Source organism: Stegostoma tigrinum, chromosome 22, assembly GCF_030684315.1.
Source record: "Stegostoma tigrinum isolate sSteTig4 chromosome 22, sSteTig4.hap1, whole genome shotgun sequence".
Taxonomy (NCBI): domain Eukaryota; kingdom Metazoa; phylum Chordata; class Chondrichthyes; order Orectolobiformes; family Stegostomatidae; genus Stegostoma; species Stegostoma tigrinum.
In genome coordinates, this window is record NC_081375.1 from 4,597,160 (window position 1) to 4,616,626 (window position 19,467).

General features: G+C 49.1%; 1 protein-coding gene across 4 annotated transcripts in view; it reads right to left on the minus strand.

Annotated features, from left to right (window-relative positions):
* The window catches only part of stxbp4 (syntaxin binding protein 4), a 192,159-nt gene that overhangs the window by 120,636 nt on the left and 52,056 nt on the right, over positions 1-19,467 (minus strand). For all 4 annotated transcript variants that reach the window (XM_059653591.1, XM_059653589.1, XM_059653592.1 and 1 more), the window contains 3 exons: positions 9,726-9,832; positions 7,200-7,428; positions 6,508-6,586 (listed from right to left, as the gene is read on the minus strand). In XM_059653591.1, the coding sequence (XP_059509574.1) occupies positions 6,508-6,586; positions 7,200-7,428; positions 9,726-9,832 (415 nt within the window). The remainder of the gene's footprint in view (positions 1-6,507; positions 6,587-7,199; positions 7,429-9,725; positions 9,833-19,467) is intronic.

Sequence of the window (19,467 nt, forward strand, 5' to 3'; positions counted from 1 at the left end):
ATACAGAGTAAAGCTGCCTCTACATTGTCCCCCATCAAACACTCTCAGGACAGGGACAACACAAGGTTAAATACAGAGCAAAACTCCCTCTACTCTTTTAAATTGAAATTAAAATTCTCAACTCCTTGAAACCTAAACTTAAGATTCTTCGACAATGTCATCACCAAACATTTCCAGGACAGAGACAACACGGGGTTAGATATCGAGGAAAGCATCCTCTACACTGCCCCTCCATCAAACATTCCCAGGACAGGAATAGCATGGGGTTAGATACAGCATAAACATCCCTTGACTCCTTTAAATAAAGTTCCCTCAACACAATCCAAGCTAACATTCCCAGGACAGGTACAGCATGGGGCTAGGTTCAGAGCAAAGCAGCTTACTGTCTTTTTTATTTGGAAGCAATGCCCCATTAACGTTGTCCCTAATACACACTCCCGGGACGAGTACAGCATGGAGTTAGAGACAAACTAAAGCTTACTTCATTCTTTTACAGTGAAAAAAAAACCTCCCTACTCTTTAAATTGAAAGTAAAGCTTACTCTGCACTGTTCCCTTCAAACACTACTGGGACAGGGACAGCACAGAGTTTGATACACAGTAAAGCTCGGTCTACAATGTGCCCATCAAACACTCCTAGGACAGGGACAGTACAGGATTTGATACAGAGTAAATCTCCTTCTAAATTGTGTCAAACCTCACTGGGTGGCACACTGGAAATCAAGCTCCACTATTCTCAGATTCACCACAAAAGCGAAAAGCTTTATAAAAGTATGCAAAATTCCCCAGTTTGTCTCTCGCTTTTCCTTATTGTTAGGCCAGCATTGTGTGACACATTCCTATTTGCCCAGAAGGCAGTTAAGAGTCAACCACATTGCTATGAGTCTGAAGTCACATGTAGGCCAGACCAGGTAAGGATGGCAGAGATAATGGGAACTGCAGATGCTGGAGAATCCGAGATAAGAAAGTGTGGAGCTGGATGAACACAGCAGGCCAAGCAGCATCTCAGGAGCACAAAAGCTGACGTTTTGGGCCTAGACCCTTCATCAGAAGTCTAGGCCCGAAACGTCAGCTTTTGTGCTCTTGAGATGCTGCTTGGTCTGCTGTGTTCATCCAGCTCCACACTTTGTTATCCAGGTAAGGACGACAGTTTCCTTCCCTAAAGGACATTAGTGAACCAGGTGGGTTTTTTTCTGACAATTGACAATGTTCATGGTCATTGTTAGACACAATTCCAGTTTTCTTTTTATTGAATACAAACTGCACCATCTGCTGTGGCAGGATTTGAACCTTACTTAGGTCTCTGAATTAACAGTCCAGTGATAATACCGTTTTCTGTCACTTCCCTCAAACGCAAGTTAACATAAAGTATGGACCAGGTTTCTATATTTAACAAGAATCACTATTTAATACAAATATATAGACTCTAGCCACAGACAAACAATTTAGAACTATCAAAAAAATTATACCACGAGTTAAAACTCTAAGCCCCTCAATAAAACCCACCCACATGCACATTACATACAGACACAGACAGACCAAAATGAATGGTGTTATGGATGGAGGGAAAGCTGGGTTAGCAGCTCGACGGTCCCTGCCACAGGGTTCACTGACATGATTCTTTTGGATGTCAGGACTCGCTGCTCCCTGATGTCCCTTCTGCAGGTACTTTCCCTTGCTTGAAGGAGACCCAGAGTGACAGGGCCATTACTTATGAAATCTCTAACTTATTGGTTACAGCAACAAGTGAGGGATAATAAACAGGCTTGCTTCAGGCTTCTGGTATGTTTTGTCACTGAGAAAAAAGCACCACCTCCTTTCCCGAAAAGCTATTGGTTTCTGCCCATGTCGTTCCATCCACAAGCTGTTCAGCTCCCTGGGGACCAATCACATAGTTATTGGCAAGCAGAAGGACCTTTTCATCGACAATTGGTGACCACTCCACAGACCAAATAGCAACTTGTTGCAGGCTGAATCTCTCTTTGTAGATGCAGGGTGTACCAGCCAATCAGCTCCTTGGGCGAACCACAGTGTAAACAGCACTTACATTGAGTATTGGTAGCCTGCTTTCTGAGCCTACAATAATCGCTTCCACAATCTGTGGATTTTAAAACAGTCCTTAGCTCATTTTAATCTACGAAAAGTCCTTTCTTGTTAACCAAGTTAGATACAGATCAAAGCTTCTCTACATTGACCCCCATCAAACACTCCCAGGACAGGGACAGCATGGGGTTAGATACAGAGTAAAGCTCCCTCTACACTATTCCCCATCAAACACTCCCAGGAACAGGGACAGTATGGGGTTAGATACAGAGTAAAGCTTCCTCTACACTATCGCACATCAAACACTCCCAGGACAGGGACAGCACGGGGTTAGATACAGATCAAAGCTTCTCTACACTGTCCCCCATCAAACACTCCCAGGGACAGGGGGTTAGATACAGGGTAAAGCTCCCTCTACACCATCCCCCATCAAACACTCCCAGGAACAGGGACAGTATGGGGTTAGATACAGAGTAAAGCTTCCTCTACACTATCGCACATCAAACACTCCCAGGAACAGGGACAGTATGGGGTTAGATACAGAGTAAAGCTCCCTCTACACTAACCCCCATCAAACACTCCAGGGCAGGGACAGCACGGTGTCGGATACAGAGTAAAGCTCCCGCTGTGCTATCGCACATCAAACACTCCCAGGACAGGGACATCATGGGATTAGATACAGGGTAAAGCTCCCTCTACACTATCGCACATCAAACACTCCAAAAGCCAGGTACAGCAGTTTGGGTTTTAAAGAAACGTAGCAGCCAACCTCCACACAACATGATCCCACAAACAGCGACATGGTAATGACCAGAAACACTGTTGTGGTGATGTTGATTGAGCATTAAATATTGGCCTCAGGGCACACTACATGATGCCAGTGCCCTTCTTCAAAATAGTGCAGTGACTTTCATTACCGTTTGGGAAAGCAGGCAACATTTTCACCGAAAAGCCAGGTTAATAATTTAATTCATTAACTGAGTGTGACAGTGCTGACAAGGTGAGCATTTCATGGACATCTTGAGGAATGCTTGAGGAGGACATATCCCCATCTACATCAGTGAACCTGAGGTTGAAAGGGTCACGAGTGAGATGTTGCTAACAGTGGCAACAATGAACAGCCTGTCCAAGCAGCTTTCCGGTTTATCTTCTACTGTTGAAGTTGATCATTCATTGGGAAGCCTGCTTGGCCTGGGGGTGTGTGGTAGAGGACGCCACTTGATAACCTCACAAGTCAAGAAGGCACAATAATGCCTCCTATTCCTCAAGGGGCTTAGAAAATTCAGCATGGCCATAAGGACCCTCACCAACCTTTACAGATGCACCACTGAAAGCATTCTATCTGGATGCATAATCTGGTACAGCAACTGCTCCAGCCAGGGCTGTTAAAAAGCTACAGGAAGTTGTGCGCACAGCCCAGACCATCATGGAAACCAACTTCCCATCCATGGACATCGCATACACTTCTAGTTGCATGGAAAGGCACCCAACATCAATAAAGACCCCTCCCACTCCAGTAATGCTCTCCTACAACTTCTTCCATCGGGCAGATGATACAGAAGCTTGAACACATGCTCCAACTGGTTCAAGAACAGCTTCTTCCTTGCTGTTAGAGATAATGGGAACTGCAGATGCTGGAGATTCCAAGATAATAAAATGTGAGGCTGGATGAACACAGCAGGCCAAGCAGCATCTCAGGAGCACAAAAGCTGACGTTTCGGGCCTAGACCCTTCATCAGAGAGGGGGATGGGGAGAGGGTTCTGGAATAAATAGGGAGAGAGGGGGAGGCGGACCGAAGATGGAGAGTAAAGAAGATAGGTGGAGAGAGTATAGGTGGGGAGGTAGGGAGGGGATAGGTCAGTCCAGGGAAGACGGACAGGTCAAGGAGGTGGGATGAGGTTAGTAGGTAGGAGATGGAGGTGCGGCTTGGGGTGGGAGGAAGGGATGGGTGAGAGGAAGAACCGGTTAGGGAGGCAGAGACAGGTTGGGCTGGTTTTGGGATGCAGTGGGTGGGGGGGAAGAGCTGGGCTGGTTGTGTGGTGCAGTGGGGGGAGGGGACGAACTGGGCTGGTTGAGGGATGCAGTAGGAGAAGGGGAGATTTTGAAACTGGTGAAGTCCACATTGATACCATTGGGCTGCAGGGTTCCCAGGCGGAATATGAGTTGCTGTTCCTGCAACCTTCGGGTGGCATCATTGTGGCAGTGCAGGAGGCCCATGATGGACATGTCATCAAGAGAATGGGAGGGGGAGTGGAAATGGTTTGCGACTGGGAGGTGCAGTTGTTTTTTGCGAACTGAGCGGAGGTGTTCTGCAAAGCGGTCCCCAAGCCTCCGCTTGGTTTCCCCAATGTAGAGGAAGCCGCACCGGGTACAGTGGATGCAGTATACCACATTGGCAGATGTGCAGGTGAACCTCTGCTTGATGTGGAATGTCATCTTGGGGCCTGGGATGGGGGTGAGGGAGGAGGTGTGGGGACAAGTGTAGCATTTCCTGCGGTTGCAGGGGAAGGTGCCGGGTGTGGTGGGGTTGGAGGGCAGTGTGGAGCGAACAAGGGAGTCACGGAGAGAGTGGTCTCTCCGGAAAGCAGACAGGGGAGGGGATGGAAAAATGTCTTGGGTGGTGGGGTCGGATTGTAAATGGCGGAAGTGTCGGAGGATAATGCGTTGTATCCGGAGATTGGTGGGGTGGTGTGTGAGAACGAGGGGGATCCTCTTTGGGCGGTTGTGGCGGGGGCGGGGTGTGAGGGATGTGTCGCGGGAAATGCGGGAGACGCGGCCAAGGGCGTTCTCGATCACCGTGGGGGGAAAGTTGCGGTCCTTAAAGAACTTGGACATCTGGGATGTGCGGGAGTGGAATGTCTTGTCGTGGGAGCAGATGCGGCGGAGGCGGAGGAATTGGGAATAGGGGATGGAATTTTTGCAGGAGGGTGGGTGGGAGGAGGTGTATTCTAGGTAGCTGTGGGAGTCGGTGGGCTTGAAATGGACATCAGTTACAAGCTGGTTGCCTGAGATGGAGACTGAGAGGTCCAGGAAGGTGAGGGATGTGCTCCCAGTCGCAAACCATTTCCACTCCCCCTCCCATTCTCTTGATGACATGTCCATCATGGGCCTCCTGCACTGCCACAATGATGCCACCCGAAGGTTGCAGGAACAGCAACTCATATTCCGCCTGGGAACCCTGCAGCCCAATGGTATCAATGTGGACTTCACCAGTTTCAAAATCTCCCCTTCCCCTACTGCATCCCTCAACCAGCCCAGTTCGTCCCCTCCCCCCACTGCACCACACAACCAGCCCAGCTCTTCCCCCCTACCCACTGCATCCCAAAACCAGTCCAACCTGTCTCTGCCTCCCTAACCGGTTCTTCCTCTCACCCATCCCTTCCTCCCACCCCAAGCCGCACCCCCCGCTACCTACTAACCTCATCCCACCTCCTTGACCTGTCCGTCTTCCCTGGACTGACCTATCCCCTCCCTACCTCCCCACCTACACTCTCTCCACTTATCTTCTTTACTCTCCATCTTCGGTCCGCCTCCCCCTCTCTCCCTATTTATTCCAGTTCCCTCCCCCCATCCCCCTCTCTGATGAAGGGTCTAGGCCCGAAACGTCAGCTTTTGTGCTCCTGAGATGCTGCTTGGCCCGCTGTGTTCATCCAGCCTCACATTTTATTATCTTCCTTGCTGTTGTTAGACTGTGAATGGACCCCTCTAATTTGTGCAACTCCCGTCCAGCAGTAACCCTGTATTCCTCTCTCTGTCGAAACACCCCATGACCTGTATGTCCTTGTATGTTATGAACTGCCTGTACTGCTCACAAAACAAAACTTTTCACTGTACTCAGGTACATGTACAACAGGTACAACAATAAATCAATTCAAATCATAATCCAGGGAATCACAAATGTTGCTGAATGTAGTGCAACAATCAGCAATCCTCCCACTTACATTTACACTTACACTGGCATCCAACAACCACGATCATGTTACTTTGTACTCATCACGATTCCAAATACGGACAGCCTGCACTCGGAACTACAACACCCCCACCCTTTCACCTGCACCCCATGCCTTCACCACAGCACTGGTTCCATTCCGACTTCAATATTGCTCGGGCTCCTTGGTGTTATAGTCAGTCAAATGTTGCCTTGATACCAAGGGCAGGCCCTGTCAATTCACCACTGAAATTCCACTCTTTTGTTCGTGTTTGAAACAAGGCTGTGATGGCCTTGCTGGAGCCCAGACCGAGCATCAATGAACAGCTTATTGCTGTGTCACTTACTAAGACATTGCTAGTGTTAGACACTTGGTTAACTGTGAGATAATTTTTTGAATTGGATTAATCCTGCTCCTTGAGGCCAGGACATACCCATTCAAACAAGGCTAATGTTTTCGGGGAGTAAGGGGTAGTATTGCCTTGTGGGTACACAGTCTGTTCCCATGGGAATGTTGGCTAGGCCACAGCTTTTACCTGCACAGGCTGGATCAGGTGAACTGTTAACTGATGGCAGCACTGAGGACTGATCAATCTTCTTACTTGCTGATTTGCCCTGTCAATGAAAATCAAATACAAAACATGACAAGCAGCAGTCTCCTAGTGCTGCACCTGTAATGCTCTCAGCTCTCGCCCAGGCTCCACGTCCAATTGCATAAGCTACAACCGAACTGCATTAAAGCACCGACTGTACCCTCCCTCTGTCCTAGTCACCCCCAGCACCGACTGGGCCCTCCCTGTCCTGGTCACCCCATGCATCGACTGTACTCTCCCTCTGTTCTGGTCACTCCCCATACCGACAGTACCCTCCCTCTGTCCTGGCCACTCCTTGTAGCGATTGTACCCTCCCTGCCCTGGTCAGCTCATGCACCGACTATACCCTCCCTCTGTTCTGGCCACTCCCTGCACCGACTGTATCCTCCCTCTGTCCTGGCCACTCCCTGTAGCAACTGTACCCTCCCTCTGTCCTGGCCACTCCCTGCACCGACTGTACCCTCCCTCTGTCCTGGCCATTCCCTGTAGCAACTGTACCCTCCCTCTGTCCTGGCCACTCCCTGTAGCGACTGTACCCTCCCTCTGTCCTGGCCACTCCCTGTAGCGTCTGTACCCTCCCTCTGTCCTGGCTACTCCCTGTAGCGACTGTACCTTCCCAATGCCATGACCCTTACTTGATATATTTTGGCTGAAGCAGTGCTGTCAGTGTCGGGCTGTGGGCTTGACTGCATCACTGTGTGGAGGCTTGGGGGAGCTGACAGTAAGCTGAACCCCGTAGGCTTCCTCACATTTCCAGTGCTAGTGGGAGATGAAGGTGTCTGAGCCCTGGGATTCAGCATGGTGCAGGCAGAGTTGGGCTGCGGGCTCTTGCGCACAAAAGCAATCTCCACCGTTCCCTCGGATCTGAAGCAGAAACAATGAAGACCCTGTCACAATGATCATGGTTTAAATCTCTCTGAGACAAGCCTGGGATAACAGTACTGCCTTCCATCCGAAACGTCAGCATTGTCAGATTCAGATTATTATTGGAAAAATATAGAAGAGAAAGTGTTGATGTAGGAAAAAATCCCACCAGTAACTGGTGATTAGTCATTCAACACCCTGAAGGAGCTTGGCGATTGCAACAGCTTCCCCTCACTTGTACACTGCATCCAGCTACTAACCAGTAAAATGTACTTAGGTACTTCAGACGAGAATAATTAACAATGATTTGATACCAAGCCCCAAAAGGAGACATTAGGCTAGCTGACAAAATGTGAGGCTGGATGAACACAGCAGGCCAAGCAGCATCTCAGGAGCACAAAAGCTGACGTTTCGGGCCTAGGCCCTTCATCAGAGAGGGGGATGGGGTGAGGGTTCTGGAATAAATAGGGAGAGAGGGGGAGGCGGACCGAAGATGGAGAGAAAAGAAGATAGGTGGAGAGAGTATAGGTGGGGAGGTAGGGAGGGGATAGGTCAGTCCAGGGAAGACGGACAGGTCAAGGAGGTGGGATGAGGTTAGTAGGTAGATGGGGGTGCGGCTTGGGGTGGGAGGAAGGGATGGGTGAGAGGAAGAACAGGATAGGGATGCGGAGACAGGTTGGACTGGTTTTGGGATGCAGTGGGTGGAGTGGAAGAGCTGGGCTGGTTGTGTGGTGCAGTGGGGGGAGGGGACGAACTGGGCTGGTTTAGGGATGCAATTGGGGAAGGGGAGATTTTGAAACTGGTGAAGTCCACATTGATACCATTAGGCTACAGGGTTCCCAGGCGGAATATGAGTTGCTGTTCCTGCAACCTTCGGGTGGCATCATTGTGGCACTGCAGGAGGCCCATGATGGACATGTCATCTAAAGTATGGGAGGGGGAGTGGAAATGGTTTGCGACTGGGAGGTGCAGTTGTTTGTTGCGAACTGAGCGGAGGTGTTCTGCAAAGCGGTCTCCAAGCCTCCGGTTGGTTTCCCCAATGTAGAGGAAGCCACACCGGGTACAGTGGATGCAGTATACCACATTGGCAGATGTGCAGGTGAACCTCTGCTTAATGTGGAATGTCATCTTGGGGCCTGGGGTAGGGGTGAGGGGGGAGGTGTCGGGGCAAGTGTAGCATTTCCTGCGGTTGCAGGGGAAGGTACCGGGTGTGGTGGGGTTGGAGGGCAGTGTGGAGCGAACAAGGGAGTCACGGAGAGAGTGGTCTCTCCGGAAAGCAGACAGGGGTGGGGATGGAAAAATGTCTTGGGTGGTGGGGTCAGATTGTAGATGGCGGAAGTGTCGGAGGATGATGCGTTGTATCCGGAGGTTGGTGGGGTGGTGTGTGAGAACGAGGGGGATCCTCTTTGGGCGGTTGTGGCAGGGGCGGGGTGTGAGGGACGTGTTGCGGGAAATACGGGAGACGCGGTCGAGGGCGTTACAACGCATCATCCTCCGTGGCGTGGGTTCGAATCCTGCCATGGCAGATGGTGGAATTTGAATTCCATAAATATCTGGAATTAAGAATCTACTGATGACTATTGTCCTTTAGGGAAGGAAACTGCCATCCTTAGCTGGTCTAGCCTACATGTGACTCCAGAACCACAGCAATGTGGTTGACTCTTAACTGCCCTGTGGGCGCTTAGGGATGGGCAATAAATGCTGCCTCGTCAGTGATGTCCTCATCCCATTGATGAATAAAGGGAAAAAAAGCACAGAATCAGTGGAGTGCAACGAGTTCAAGGACAGTGGGCCTGGAAGGGGTTCCATTGATAGCAAGCTGGGTGTGGGAAGGATTCAAATCAAGGATGAGAATTTTAAAATTTAAAATGTTGCTTAATTAAGAGTCAGCGCAGATTACTGAGCACCGGACTGAGAGGAGGAGGACTTGGGGCAAATTAGGACTCGGACAGAGGTTTGAGACAGTCACGAACAAGACCAGTAGAGAATCCAGAAGAAACCTCTTTAACAGAGAGTCGCTAAAATGTAGAATTTGCTACCTACAAGGAATCATTTAAGGAAAATAGCACTGATGCACAAAGACGGAAAGATTAGAAGGACATTTTGACAGGGTGGGGTAAACTCGGAGGAGGTTTGTATGCAGTATGAATCCCAGCATGGACCAAAGGGTCGAATGGCCACTCTCTGCCCTGTAAAGTCTAGGTATTTTAATGTAAATAGCTCAGCATTTACATATGCTACATGTGGGACCCAACAGTGCTGCAGGGTCTAGTCTTCTGCCCTCCTGCAATCCTCACCTTAGCTTCAGTCTGGTGAGAATGCTCTTGGCCTCTTCCTCTGTAACGCCAATCAGGGACTCCTTGTTTATGGACACCAGTTGGTCTCCAGGTTGCAATCTTCCATCCTGTGGGTGAGACAAACAGCATATTATGGGATGTGGAGCATGAGGATCCTCAGTTCTAAGTGAAGATCCCCATATGGCAGCAGGAAGCTGCATCAGGTGAAGCCGAACTTCAATCAGTGATCCCTTCAATGTGTAGATCCTCGCAGCTCTTTTCCAGCTCATTGTCCAGGTTAGGAAATGATTAAATGACACATTCCCTGTCTCTTGCGGTTATATTGCTGCAGACAGTTGCAATGTGATCTATGCAGCAGGTCTACATGGTGAGAAGGTGCTGGGCAGTGAGCAGATATGATGGTGGGAGGGTGCTGAGCAGTGAGCAGATATGTGAATGAGAGGGTGCTGGGCAGTGAGCGGATTTGGTGGGAGAGGATACTGGGAAGTGAGCAGATGTAGGGAGTGGGTGCTGGGCAGTGAGAGGATATCAGGGGACAGAGTGCTGGGCAGTGAGCGGATATGGTGGGAGAGGATACTGGGAAGTGAGCAGATGTAGGGAGTGGGTGCTGGGCAGTGAGAGGATATCAGGGAACAGAGTTCTGGGCAGTGAGCGGATATGGTGGGAGAGGATACTGGGAAGTGAGCAGATGTAGGGAGTGGGTGCTGGGCAGTGAGCGGATATTGGTGGACAGAGTGCTGGGCAGTGAGCGGATATGGTGGGAGAGGGTGCTGGGCAGTGAGCAGATATGAGGGGACAGAGTGCTGGGCAGTGAGCGGATATGGTGGGAGAGCATACTGGGCAGTGGGCAGATATGGTGGGAGAGAGGGTGCTGGGCAGTGAGCAGATATGAGGGGTCAGAGTGCTGGGCAGTGAGCAGATATGGGGGAGAGAGGGTACTGGGAAGTGAGAAGATACAGGCAGAGTTGCTGGGCAGTGAGCAGATATGGGAGGAGATGCTGGGCTGTGAGCAGATATGGGGGGAGATGCTGGGCTGTGAGCAGATAAGGGTAGTCCGAAGGGACCAGATATGGGGGGAGAGGGTGATGGGCAGTGAGCAGATATGGGTGGTGACGGGGTGCTGTACAGCGAGCAGGTATGTACGGAGAGGGTGCTGGGCAGTGAGCAGATATGGGGAGAGGGGGAGCCCATTAGTGACACAGCGATAGAGACCATTAACTCAGGAATGCAAGCAGGTTTCCAGTCTATCTTCTATTATTGAAGTTGATTATTCATTGGGAAGCCTGCTTGGCCTGGGGGTGTGTGGTAGAGGACGTCACTTGATAATTTCACAAGAACAGGTACCAGTTCTTTCAAACTAAATGCAATACAGATATCAGTTTGTGAGTTTTTGTGAGATAGGTATCGGTGTGATTGATTGGTGTAATTGGTATTGATGTGATAGATATTGGTGCTGATAGGTATTGGGGTGATTGGTATTGGGGTGATTGGTATTGGTGTGATAGGTTTTGGGGTGATAGGTGTTGGCGTGATAGGTATTGGTGTGATTGGTATTGGTGTGATTGGTATTGGGGTGATTGGTTTTGGTATGATTGGTATTGGGGTGATTTTTTATTGGTGTGATTGGTATTGGGGTGATAGGTATTGGGGTGATTGGTATTGGGGTGATTGGTATTGGTGTGATAGGTATTGGGGTGATTGGTATTGGTGTGATAGGTATTGGGGTGATTGGTATTGGGGTGATTGGTATTGGTGTGATTGGTATTGGGGTGATTGGTATTGGGGTGATTGGTATTGGTGTGATAGGTATTGGGGTGATTGGTATTGGGGTGATTGGTATTGGTGTGATGGGTATTGGTGTGATAGGTATTGGGGTGATTGGTATTGGGGTGATTGGTATTGGTGTGATTGGTATTGGTGTGATTGGTATTGGGGTGATTGGTATTGGTGTGATAGGTATTGGGGTGATTGGTATTGGGGTGATTGGTATTGGTGTGATTGGTATTGGTGTGATTGGTATTGGGGTGATTGGTATTGGTGTGATAGGTATTGGTGTGATTGGTATTGGTGTGATTGGTATTGGGGTGATTGGTATTGGTGTGATAGGTATTGGGGTGATTGGTATTGGTGTGATTGGTATTGGGGCGATTGTTATTGGTGTGATTGGTATTGGGGTGATTGGTTTTGGTGTGATTGGTTTTGGGGTGATTGGTATTGGGGTGATTGGTTTTGGGGTGATTGGTATTGGGGTGATTGGTATTGGGGTGATTGGTATTGGGGTGATAGTTATTGGTGTGATAGGTATTGGGGTGATTGGTTTTGGTGTGATAGGTATTGGGGTGATTGGTATTGGGGTGATTGGTATTGGTGTGATTGGTTTTGGTGTGATTGGTATTGGGGTGATTGGTTTTGGTGTGATAGGTATTGGGGTGATTGGTATTGGGGTGACTGGTTTTGGTGTGATGGGTATTGGGGTGATAGGTGTTGGTGTGATTGGTATTGGGGTGATTGGTATTGGTGTGATTGGTATTGGGGTGATTGGTTTTGGTGTGATTGGTATTGGGGTGATTGGTATTGGGGTGATAGGTATTGGTGTTGGTGTGATAGATATTGGTGTGATTGGTATTGGGGTGATTGGTTTTGGTGTGATAGGTACTGATATAACAGATATTCGTGTGACAGACATCGGTGTGACAGATATGTGAGTGACAGACATGGGTGTGACAGATATGGATGTGCGAGATATGGGTGTGTGAGATATGGGTGTGACAGATGTGGCTGTGTGAGATATGGGTGTGACAGATATGGGTGTGACAGATATCGGTATGAGAGATATCCATGTGACAGATTTCAGTCTGAGTGATATTGGCGTGACAGGTATTGGAGTGAGAGATATCGATGTGATGGACACTGGTGTGAGAGATACGGGTGTGACTGATATGGGCGTGACAGATATGGATGTGACAGATATGGGTGTGAGATACGGGTGTGACTGATATGGGTGTGAGAGATATGGATGTGACAGACATTGGGTGTGACAGACATTGGGTGTGACAGATATGGGTGTGATAGGTTTTGGTGATGGTAGACCTTGTAGCAGAGTGAGTGGGACCTCTATGAAATCCAAACCTGTTTCCCTGCCCTCGTCCATGTGACAGCACTTTGGCAGTACTTGATGCACTCCTCAGCATTAACCCTTTCAGACCCAACCCCCAATCCCTCCCATTGACAGAGGCTTCAAGAGCAAGTCAGAGGCTAGGAATACTGCAGCAAGTAATTTACCTCCTGAATCCCCTCAGCCTACCCACCAACTACCAGGCATAAGTCAGAAAGTGACAGAATATTCTCCACTTGCCTTTCCAATAACAACGGCAAAATCCAGAATAAAACAGCCACTCGATTGGCACCACACCCATAAACATTCACTCCCTCCACCAGCGACGCTCAGTAGCAGCAGTGTGTACTGTTTGCAGGATGCTGTGGAGGTGCTGGTGTTGGTCTGGGGTGGACAAGGTCAGAAGTTACACAATACCAGTTTATTTGAAATCACAAGCTTTTAGAGCATAGCTCGTTCGTCAGGTGGATAAAGAAGCAGGGCTCTGAAAGCTTGTGATTTCAAATAAACCTGTTAGACTATAACCTGGTGTCATGTGACTTCAGTCCTTAGAAACGAGATGCACCGCAGAAATTCACCAAAGACCGTCAGACAGCACCTTCCAAACCCGTGACCACTTCATTCTAGACAGACAAGGCCAGCAGATAAATGGGAACACTTTGATGTGAGGTGTGTGTTCTACGTATTATCATTTACTTTAGGGTTTGGATTTTGAACTAGCAGCGTGTAGGTTTTGATCCATGTGTATAAAAGGGTTTTAATAATTAACTTGTCAGTCTTTATGGAACTGTGGATTTAAATTGGAATATGCCAGACAGCAGGGGAGTGGGATCCTCCTTGAGTGATAATTGACTTTGAATGTATTGTGATTGGAGGATCAGCTTTCTTTTGGTTCAGAAAGATCAAGAGTTGAATTTTTTTTGCTCAGAAAAGATCTATCGATTGGAAAATATTTCAGGGAAGTTCACTGACTATAATAATCAGGAGCATGATGAGGCCATTCAGCCCCTCAAACCTGTTCCATCATTTAATATGATCATAGCTGATCTCATCTCAGCTTCAACTCCACTATCCTGCCTACTCTCCATACCCCTTCAGCCCACTATGCATTAAAAATCGGCAGCGATACATTCTTGCGAGAATGAAGACAGGTATGGCAAGTTATGTGAACCTTGGATGTTGTGCCCTTGGTCAAAAAGAAAAAGGAAGCATACACAAGATCTAGGAGGATGGGAATTGACGAAGCCTTCAAGTATATAAGCAAAGTAGAAAAGAACTTAGAAAAGGGCTAAAAGGGGTCATAATAAGTCGTTAACAAACAGGGTTAGGGAGAACCCCAAAGCTCATCAGACACATATAAAAAGCAAGCGGGTAGCCAAGGAGAGGGTTGGCCCACCAAGGACAATGGAGAGAATCTAAGTGTGGAGCCACAAGAGGTAGGTGAGGTCTTAAACAAATACTTTTTGTGTCGATATTACCAAAGAAATTGAATTGGTAGAGGATGATCTCAGGGAAGGGAGTGTCGAGTTTCTAAGCCAAGTTGCTATTAAAAAGGAAGAGGTGTTATGTGTCTTACAATGTATTAAGTTAGATAAGTCCTCGGGTCTTGATGGGATCTATCCCAGGATATTGAGGGAGGCAAGAGAACATATTGCTGGAGATTGACAGACACCTTTCTATCCTGTTTGGCCACAGGTGAGGTCCCAGAGGACTGAAGAACAGCCAATGTTGTCCCATTGTTTAAGAAGGGTAGCAGGGATAATTCAGGAAATTACAGGCCTGTGAGCCTCACATCAGTGGGAGGGAAATTACTGGAAAAGATTCTCAGAAACACGATCTATATGCATTAAGAAGCAAATGGACTTTTTAGTGATAGACAGCACGGTATTGGGAAATGAGCCTGGCCAGATAAGTAAATTTTCAGTGGAGGAGCATTTTGGGAATAGTGACCATTATACTGGAGGAAGGTCAAACCTCACTAACTTGATCAAGCTTTTTCAGTTAGTGACAAAGATGGCTGATGAGGGAAAAGTGGTTGACGTTGTCTACATGGACTTCAGTAAAGCTCTGACAAGGTCCCTCATGGCAGGCTGGTACAAGAGGTGAAAACACATCGTATCAGGGGTGAGCTAGCAAGATGCATACAGAGCTGGCTTAGTCATAGGCGACAGAGAGGAGTGATGGAAGGATGTTTTTCAGAATGGAGGGTTCTGACTAATGGTGTTCCACAGGGATCAGTGCTGGAACTCTGGAATATGTTCATGGTCTATATAAATAATCTTGAAGAAAACATAGCTGGTCTAATTAGTAAATTTGCAGCTGATACAAAGATTGGTGGAGTTGTGGAAAGTGAAGAGGATTGTTAGAGGATATAGCAGGATATAGATCAGTTGGAAGCATGGGCAGAAAAATTGCAGATGAAGTTTAATCTGGACACGTGAAGTGAAGCATTTTGGAAGATCAAGTACAGATGGAAATTATACAGTGAATGGCAGAGCCCTTTGAAGTATTAATATACAGAGGGATCTGGGTGGCAGCACAGGTAGATCAGGCAGTAAAAAAGCCAATGGTGCGCTTGCCTTCATTGGAAGGGGCACTGAGTATCAGGTTACATGCTGCAGCTATACAAAACGCTAGTGCGGCCTCATTTGGAATATTGCGTGCAGTTCTGGTCGCCCCATTACAGGAAGGATGTGGCAGCATTGGAAAAGGTGCAGAGGAGATTTACCAGGATATTGCCTGGTCTGGAGCGCAGCTCTTATGAAGAAGGGCTGAGGGACCTGGGTCTGTTCTCATTGGAGAGAAGAAGGCTAAGAGGGGATTTAATGGAGACATACAAGATGATCAGAGGATTAGATAGAGTGGACAGTGAGACTCTTTTTCCGAGGATGATGACTTCAGCTTGTACAAGGGGGCATAGTTACAAATTGAGGGGTGATAGATTTAAGGCAGATGTCAGAGGCAGCTTCTTTACTCAGAGAGTGGTAAGGGTGTGGAACGACCTGCCGGCCAATGTAGTTAACTCAGCCACATTAGGGGCATTTAAACAGTCCTTGGATAAGGATATGGATAATGATGGGATAGTGTAGGGGGAGGGGCATAGATCAGTTCACAGGTCGGCGCAACATCGAGGGCCAAAGGGCCTGTTCTGCGCTGTATTGTTCTATGTTCTATGTTAGACAAGTTATCCTGCAGCCAGATCATGACCCCACCCCTGAGCACCAAACCATCATCTCCAACACCATTCATGACCCCATCACCTCAGGGGACCTCCCACCCACGGGCTCCAACCTCATTGTTCCCCAACCCCATTGTTCCCCAACCCCATACGGCCCGTTTCTATCTCCTTCCCAAAATCCACAAACCTGCCTGCCCTGGTCGACCCATTGTTTCAGCCTGTCCCTGCCCCACCGAACTCATCTCCACCTATCTGGACTCCATTTTCTCCCCTTTGGTCCAGGAACTCCCTACCTACATCCGTGACACCACCCACGCCCTCCACGTCCTCCAGAACTTCCAATTCCCTGGCCCCCAACACCTCATTTTCACCATGGACGTCCAGTCCCTATACACCTGTATTCCTCATGCAGATGGCCTCAAGGCCCTCCTCTTCTTCCTGTCCTGCAGGCCCGACCAGTCCCCCTCCACCGACACCCTCATCCGCCTAGCCGAACTCGTCCTCACCCTCAACAACTTCTCTTTCGATTCCTCCCACTTCCTACAGACAATGGGGGTGGCCATGGGCACCCGCATGGGCCCCAGCTATGCCTGCCTCTTTGTAGGTTACGTGGAACAGTCCCTCTTCCGCACCTACACAGGTCCCAAACCCCACCTCTTCCTCCGTTACATTGATGACTGTATCAGCGCCACCTCTTGCTCCCCAGAGGAGCTCGAACAGGTCATCCACTTCACCAACACCTTCCACCCCAACCTCAAGTTCACCTGGGCCATCTCCAACACATCCCTCACCTTCCTGGACCCCTCAGTCTCCATCTCAAGCGACCAGCTGGTAACTGATGTCCATTTCAAGCCCAACGACTCCCACAGCTACCTAGAATACACCTCCTCCCACCCATCCTCCTGCAAAAATTCCATCCCCTATTCCCAATTCCTCCGCCTCCGCCGCATCTGCTCCCAGGATGAAGTATTCCACTCCCACACATCCCAGATGTCCAAGTTCTTCAAGGACCGCAACTTCCCCCCCACGGTGGTCGAGAACGCCCTTGACCGCGTCTCCCGCATTTCCCGCAATACATCCCTCACACCCCGCCCCCGCCACAACCGCCCCAAGAGGATCCCCCTCGTTCTCACACACCACCCTACCAACCTCCGGATACAACGCATTATCCTCCGACACTTCCGCCATTTACAATCCGACCCCACCACCCAAGACATTTTTCCATCCCCACCCCTGTCTGCTTTCCGGAGAGACCACTCTCTCCGTGACTCCCTTGTTCGCTCCACACTGCCCTCCAACCCCACCACACCCGGCACCTTCCCCTGCAACCGCAGGAAATGCTACACTTGTCCCCACACCTCCTCCCTCACCCCCATCCCAGGCCCCAAGATGACATTCCACATTAAGCAGAGGTTCACCTGCACATCTGCCAATTTGGTATACTGCATCCACTGTACCCGGTGCGGCTTTCTCTACATTGGGGAAACCAAGCGGAGGCTTGGGGGCCGCTTTGCAGAACACCTCCGCTCAGTTCGCAACAAACAACTGCACCTCCCAGTCGCAAACCATTTCCACTCCCCCTCCCATTCTCTTGATGACATGTCCATCATGGGCCTCCTGCACTGCCACAATGATGCCACCCGAAGGTTGCAGGAACAGCAACTCATATTCCGCCTGGGAACCCTGCAGCCATATGGTATCAATGTGGACTTCACCAGTTTCAAAATCTCCCCTTCCCCCACTGCATCCCTAAACCAGCCCAGTTCATCCCCTCCCCCCACTGCACCACACAACCAGCCCAGCTCTTCCCCCCCACCCACTGCATCCCAAAACCAGTCCAACCTGTCTCTGCCTCCCTAACCGGTTCTTCCTCTCACCCATCCCTTCCTCCCACCCCAAGCCACACCCCCAGCTACCTACTAACCTCATCCCACCTCCTTGACCTGTCCGTCTTCCCTGGACTGACCTATCCCCTCCCTACCTCCCCACCCACACCTTCTCCACCTATCTTCTTTACTCTCCATCTTCGGTCCGCCTCCCCCTCTCTCCCTATTTATTCCAGTTCCCTCCCCCCATCCCCCTCTCTGATGAAGGGTCTAGGCCCGAAACGTCAGCTTTTGTGCTCCTGAGATGCTGCTTGGCCTGCTGTGTTCATCCAGCCTCACATTTTATTATCTTGGATGAATACATGGACAGGAAGGGAATAGAGGGATAGGGATCCTGTAACTGAAGGCAGTTTTAGTATAGAAGAGCAGAATGTGTCAGCACAGGCTTGGTGGGCCTGAGGACCTGTTGCTGCGCTGTATTGTTCTTTATTCTAATATTATGTGTAATACACCAGGTGCAGCCTCAGTAATGCCTTATATATTTGCAGCAATGCTTCCTGAATTTTATATTCTATTCCTTTAATAATAAATGCAAAAATTCCACTTGCAATTCCGGGAGACTTGGCTGGGACAAGATGTAATAACAGTTGAGAATGGAGTAAGGGTTTTAGTTTGAAAATTACAAACCAGAGGTATTTGGATCAAACTTTGAAGAAGTGTTTTGAAGATAAGAATGTTTGAACTCAGTTATGCGAATGATGAAAGAAAAGACAATCAATTTCTCAAACTGTATAATTGCAAACAAAAGTTATGTCAAACCTATAGATGTGATAGAAGATGGACCTCTCCCCCTGGTATTGGAATATTGAAAAATGACAGTGTTAGGAGAAATGGGATTTTATTCAGCATTATTTTACACCATTCAAGTGACTGGGCAAGTAGTTTGGTTTCTTCTATTTTATTTCCACTTATTTTTGTATCATAAAGTTCTGTTTTTTCATTAAAATTACGTTAGATTCCCTACAGTGTGGAAACAGGCCCTTCGGCCCAACAAGTCCACACCGCCCCTTGAAGCATCCCACCCAGACCCATCCCCTGTAACCCACACATCCGTGAGCACTATGGACAATTTAGCCTGGCCGATCCACCCAGCCTGCACATCTTTGGACTGTGGGAGGAAACCGGAGCACCCAGAGGAAACCCACGCAAACACGGGGAGAATGGGCAAACTCCGCACAGACAGTTACCTGAGGCTGGAATTGAACCCGGGTCCCTGGCGCTGCGAGGCTGCAGTGCTAACCACTGAGCCACCTTGCAGCCTAAATCTGCACTCCCTCAGCACTGACCTTCTGGCAGTGCGACAGTCCCTCAGCACTAAGCATCCGACAGAGTGGCACTGCCTCAGCAGTGATCCTCCAAAGCGCGACACTCCCTTAGTACTGACCCTCTGACAGTGTGCCACTCCCTCAGCATGGGCATTCCGACAGTGCGGCATTCCCTCAGTACTGGCCCTCTGACAGTGCGGTGCTCCCTTAGCACTGACCCTCTGACAGTGCGGCGCTCCCTCAGCACTGACCCTCCCACAGTGCGACACTCCCTCAGTACTGACCCTCTGACAGTGCG